Consider the following 6,299-nt stretch of genomic DNA (forward strand, 5'->3'; position numbering starts at 1 on the left):
TGAGAGGAAAGATATATTTATATGAAATGCCTCCAGTCAGATCAAAGTTGACTAGGTACCTGATCCATTATTATTCATTTACAGAAATGATGAATAGTAAAGATCATGACTTATTTAGTGTTCATGTTTACTTTATAGAATGAATCTAATAGTGATAGTTTTATATAAAAAAGAAGAAGAATATATTTTATTTAATAAAGATTTAAATTATTATCTTTTATCAATTTTAATATACTTCTTTTAGTTGTGATTATTCAATGTCCGTGATGATCAGACTCTGTTCTACAACAAAGTTCAGTCTCAAAAAGTATTCTTTTGGTTTATCTTTGTTATTTCTTTTACTTTACCAGAACATAACAGTTGGTGCGCTTTTATATAGCATTTAGTTCCTATAGGTGTAACAAAAACGACATAAAAAGAAAGAAACAGATACTTTGAGCATTGAAGAATAAAAAAAAACTTTCTTGGTGGCTTGCGCGCTGTGGCGAGCAAGATTATAAGCTGATATTGAAATTTTTGAAGCGGTTCCAAAATTGTACAAGTGCAGTCGGCATTTGTAAGCAGTCATACCTCCATCCACAATGACTTTATCGCCGACTGAATAGCACCCAAAGAAAGACAAGAAGCTATACTTTCGAATGATGTACAACATGCTGATGTTTATTTATCGTTTTGGTATCGATAAATCCTACGGAAGCAAAAAATGCAAAACACTTGTACAATTTTGTAAGCTACTGTAAGTCTTGATACAAGATCATAATTAAAATAAAATAAAATTGTCATGTTTTGACATGTCAATAAGATAACAGTCTTATCATTCTAAGCTACACTACCTCAAAAAATTGTTCATTTTGAACCGCCTTTTACACATTTCGTACTGAATCTGCTTCGCATAATCCCCAATCAGCGCTCAGCACAAACCATTATGAAACACTGCTTCTCAGCTATTTACTACACTGTAAGTATATCACGTGCTATGCGTAAATGCTGGAAAATATCCAATCAAAAATCAAAATCAAAATGAACAATTTTTTGGGTTTTTGTCGACATTTTTTATTTTATTAGCTAATAATTAATCTCACCGCCCTTTTCTTTCAAAGCAAGTTGTAGTCTTTGCGGCATGCTGCATACGAACTGCTCGCAGTATTCCTTTGTAATTTCATTGTACCAAATATCTGAAACCCGTTCAAATAGTTCTTTCATACTTAATAGTGCAGTTTCATAAGCATACAGCCGGACTTTTAAGTAATTCCATAAATTCTGTCGTATTTTCCTTATTAAATACTCAAATGTCGTGTGAGATTACTCAAGATCTCCATGTCATATAATTTAAAACTACCTCTATATAACACTACGTGTTATATAGCCATCAGTACTCATAAACAACTTTAGTAATTTATATTGCGCAACTTCGGTTCTTCAATTATTAATTTTATAAAATCAGACGTAGTTTGTATTTAATGAGCTCTCTCTCCTGTCTTCACTCAATAAAGAAGTTCAAGAGTCTCATCGATTATCAGTTTCCTGTTTACACTTTATTTTTACTTTTAATCGACTACAAACTACTCACCCAATATCACAAATTCTCTATAGGATTTAAGTCGGGTGAATATGCTGTCCAATCCAGTAGCTGCACCTTGTTATCTACGAACCATTTTTGTGTTAGTCTAGATGTATGCTTTGGATTGTTATCATGTTGAAATATAATGTCATCCTTTGACATATCGTATTCTTCTAATGAAGAGAGCATATCCTCCGTCATAATCTTGCAATACAGCTCTGAATCTAAACCTCCGAGCACTTGAGTGATATATCCAACTCCGTTTGCTGTCAAACAGCTCCAAAGTAGTATACTACCGCCTCCATGCTCATAAGTTTGGTTGGCGTTGTGATCCTGCAGAGGCCTTCCTTCTTGTACTCAAGTCCATTGTTTACCATCTGAACCCAAGCGATTGACTTTTGTTTCGTCGCTAAAGACTACTCCTTTCCAGGCTTCCTCTGTCCAACCTATATGCTTCTTGGCAAACTGAAGGAGCGCCTTTTGGGAAGAATGCGTTAAAGGAAGAGCTGTTGGTTTTCGTCGAAATTGAAATTTGGAGCTTTTAAGAAGGTTTCGCACGGTCTGGCTGCAAATATCCGAACCTAAGCCACTTAAGTCTCTGGCAGCGTGCTCTCCGGTCTTGTACACACCAGCATTGAACCTGCGCAATACAAGGCGCGCGTCGTATATGTTAAGTTTCTTGGGTTGACCTGCTTGCAATACGGAGTGATGGTCTACTTCTTTCGCAATGTTCGAAATAGACCCTTTAGAAACATGTAACTCGTTGCTGATAGCATCGTACGACTTTCCTCTTCTTAAAGCAGAAATAATTGCATTTCGTTGGGTTTCTGAAATTTCGCAATTTACCATTACTTGAAATGTCGAGATGAAGCAATGAGAGATTACAATGGGAAAGCAAAAAAAACCAAAATCGACCAGGGCTGCCTTGGAATAGCAGAAGTAGTCACGGGTAAAAATTATGATAGCAGTCACGAGTTAGTCCTATGTTATTTGGGAACATAGGCGTAAATTTAGTTCATATTCAAAAAAACCCAAAAAATTGTTCATTTTGATTTTGATTTTTGATTGGATATTTTCCAGCATTTACGCATAGCACGTGATATGCTTACAGTGTAGTAAATAGCTGAGAAGCAGTGTTTCATAATGGTTTGTGCTGAGCGCTGATTGGGGATTATGCGAAGCAGATTCAGTACGAAATGTGTAAAAGGCGGTTCAAAATGAACAATTTTTTGAGGTAGTGTACCAGTATAACCTAAAAATATAGCTTAAACATTTATTTTTATCATATATATAATTATTACCATTTTTAAAATATTAAGAGACTCTTAAATTTATTTTACCAAATTATTATTTTTTTTACATTTTGATCTTATTTTATAAGAAATATGATATTTACAATTATGCGAAATGTTTCTCATGAATACTTTTTGAAACAATTCACTTACTAATAATATGAAATCTAACCGGTTGCAGGTTTATTTGATGCATTTATAGGTTAAATCATGAATCCTTATATAGTATGTCATGTGATAAATCTATATTTCTTGGCATTAAATCTTGGCATGTATTTTTAAGATCTAAATAATTCATCCTCTGTACTATAGCCTTCTTCATTCGATTCTTCCGTTGATTCACTTTCGGATGTATCTTCAGAATATTCTTCTTGTTGTAGAACAGTAACTGATTGTAGTTGACATTAATAAATATAAGTCTTAATACAAGATCATAATTAAAATAAAATAAAATATAAGTTTATTTAAATAAGATCATACAATCAATTCCAATTAAACATGTTCTTTTAGAATATGTATTGTATTCATGAGAGTTCTTTGATAAGAAGACGTATCAACTAAAATAACCAAATCCAATCCAATGTCAGGAATATTGCTAATCTTTCACATAATTGAAATAACGCGTAAAATAACGTTATTCAATTCAGTGAGGAATTCCCAGAATAAAAGATAATCTATGACAGACATACAAAAGAACAAATGAAAAGTTTTCATAATCATAATTATAGATAACACTTGCTAAAGTACCTGAATATTAGAAGAACGATAACAATAGAAGATATCAAGCCACTCACTCAATAAGATATAAATACCTACCTTCAATTAGAATAATTTTTACTTTAACTTAAACTGAAATAAAGATCAGTCTCAAAAAGTACCCAAACTGTTTCTTGATCTTTGTTTTTACCTTTTCCCTTTATATTTAAACCATTATATAACACTTCTGTTGTATTATCTTCCTCAGAAATATTATTTTCAAACCGAACTTTCTTTGGGGTAGAGTTTGTAAGGCTCGTTAGATTTTGGTACGCCTGTTGATAAGTAGTCATTTTAGGTATGCGATCGTTTTTCCGGAGAAATGATATAGGTAGTTCTGCTTTTCAATTCTTGTATGATACTTTCAAGGATGCACTATTGATATCGATTCTAGCTTTATCCCTGCTTAACCAGTTACAGTGGGTGGACTAATTGTCCCAGTGTTTCAACATTTTTTACTTTCGACTCCATAACTCGACCAATTCTTAGGCTATGCGGGTAGTTCTATAGTCGTTAGAAAGGCCGCAGTCCGTACTACATTATACCAAAAACTCAGAGTTCGGAGATTACGCAGTCTGAGTTAATCAGCGATAGAAAAAAAACACAGCACTGGGACAATTTTTCCGCTACCCGCTTATTTTGCAATCCATTCCAAACATCGCTTTCTTATCAATCAGAAATCACCGGAATTTGCATACCAACCTTATCTATGACAATCTATGACTCATACCTTTAATGTAAAGTATAAATAGCCTTACGTTATCTTTTTTTTTACAATATTCTTAGTCTCTTTCTATACTGTACTTTTTCATCTTTATCTTGCCTCAAATGACTCGTACTATCAGCAAATCTGTTCAAAATCAAATCCAATTGCTCTTGGCTAGTAACATGACATATGAACAAGTTATGGAACGCATTCCCGGATTGAAAAAATCCACTTTAGGTAGGTATGCCAACAAGTTCTTTCCAAACCGGATGAAGGCAACCCCTGGTCGAAGGGCAACTATTGGTGAAACTTGTTGTAGAACAGTAACTGATTGTAGTTGACATTAATAAATATAAGTCTTAATACAAGATCATAATTAAAATAAAATAAAATATAAGTTTATTTAAATAAGATCATACAATCAATTCCAATTAAACATGTTCTTTTAGAATATGTATTGTATTCATGAGAGTTCTTTGATAAGAAGAAGTATCAACTAAAATGACCAAATCCAATCCAATGTCAGGAATATTGCTAATCTTTCACATAATTGAAATAACGCGTAAAATAACGTTATTCAATTCAGTGAGGAATTCCCAGAATAAAAGATAATCTATGACAGACATACAAAAGAACAAATGAAAAGTTTTCATAATCATAATTATAGATAACACTTGCTAAAGTACCTGAATATTAGAAGAACGATAACAATAGAAGATATCAAGCCACTCACTCAATAAGATATAAATACCTACCTTCAATTAGAATAATTTTTACTTTAACTTAAACTGAAATAAAGATCAGTCTCAAAAAGTACCCAAACTGTTTCTTGATCTTTGTTTTTACCTTTTCCTTTATTATTTAAACCATTATACAACATTTTACTTTTTGAATTTTGCTCTTTATTTGAAATTTAAAATACGTATGTCTGAAAACACTCTCGGTGAAATTGCTGATGGTACTAGCAATCCTACTGATTCTCCATCTACTGTGAATCCTTCTGTCCAACTGGGTACTATGGCCAGTAAATATGCTCACTCTGATATTACTCCTATGGAAGAAGACACTCCTACCCCTGTAACGCCTAAACCTGAAGATGTAGCTCTTAAAAGCATTGGTATGATCAAGGATATGAAAAAACAAGCTTTGGTTCTGTTTGCTGCGTACATGAATTCAAACCAATCTAGTCCTGATAGTCCAGAAACATTGCAAGCTTTGTCGTTGTATAGAGAATTTGAACAGAAGATAGTGGCTGCACAAGAAGCCCATAAATCAATGATCTCTCTTTTTGATGATAAGCAAGACTCAAATGGCTCTGAAATTCTTGGTTCGGTGCGTTTAGTAGTCCCAAATGATTTACCTGTGTTACAATTACGTGGTGAGGCACTGTGGAAGAAAAAGTCAGACCCCTTTGATTCTGCTTATGACTTCTGCAATACGTTTGAAACGGTACTACATGCTCATGGTTTGTCACTTAATTCAAATTGGGAACGGGCTGAAGGAAAAGATACGATGCAAGGAGATTCCGGGCCGGGTATTTGTCCTACCTAGATGCCAAATATAGCAATCGATGCAAATAATTTTTCCGCATCGAATGGTGTTACTTTCGAGGCAGTCACGTTTAAACTCAGAGAGATATGGCGCTTGCAACACGAAAAAACCTCTTTTGAGCTGACCCCACAAAAACGATGCGGAGGGATTACTCTACCAATATTTGTACAACATCAGCAAGCAGTACCGCAATCGATGCAAATAATTTTTTCCAATCCAATGGCGGTACTCATAGATCTCTCACTGTAACACACAAGGAGGTACAGGCTTTTAAAGACGAAAAAACCCCCTGGTCGGACGGACATTATGCTACCAGAGAGGATTACAAGCCGAATTCTTGTCCCTACCATATGACCAGCTTATCCCATAGTAGAAACAGTGTTTCCCGCATTTATGATGGTATTTACAAGGTGATCACATCGAAACTCAGCTT

General features: G+C 34.1%; 3 protein-coding genes across 3 annotated transcripts; 2 read left to right on the top strand and 1 right to left on the bottom strand.

The window, feature by feature from the left end:
- Positions 1–2,604: 2,604 nt before the first annotated feature.
- Positions 2,605–3,049, bottom strand: RO3G_02829 (uncharacterized protein; the record flags this gene model as incomplete). Its single annotated transcript, XM_067657420.1, has 2 exons — positions 2,605–2,813; positions 3,007–3,049. The coding sequence occupies 2 exons, from the start codon at positions 3,047–3,049 to the stop codon at positions 2,605–2,607; spliced, it is 252 nt and encodes an 83-aa protein (XP_067513521.1).
- Positions 3,050–4,437: 1,388 nt separating this feature from the next.
- RO3G_02830 (uncharacterized protein) lies at positions 4,438–4,642 on the top strand (the record flags this gene model as incomplete). The annotated part of the gene is made up of 2 exons (XM_067657421.1): positions 4,438–4,552; positions 4,635–4,642. 2 exons carry the CDS (start codon positions 4,438–4,440, stop codon positions 4,640–4,642), a joined length of 123 nt encoding a protein of 40 aa, XP_067513522.1.
- A 597-nt stretch (positions 4,643–5,239) lies between these two features.
- On the top strand, positions 5,240–5,866 carry RO3G_02831 (uncharacterized protein; the record flags this gene model as incomplete). Its single annotated transcript, XM_067657422.1, has 1 exon — positions 5,240–5,866. One exon carries the CDS (start codon positions 5,240–5,242, stop codon positions 5,864–5,866), a length of 627 nt encoding a protein of 208 aa, XP_067513523.1.
- Positions 5,867–6,299: the final 433 nt, after the last annotated feature.

This window comes from Rhizopus delemar, genomic scaffold (genome assembly GCF_000149305.1).
Source record: "Rhizopus delemar RA 99-880 supercont3.2 genomic scaffold, whole genome shotgun sequence".
Lineage (NCBI taxonomy): Eukaryota > Fungi > Mucoromycota > Mucoromycetes > Mucorales > Rhizopodaceae > Rhizopus > Rhizopus delemar.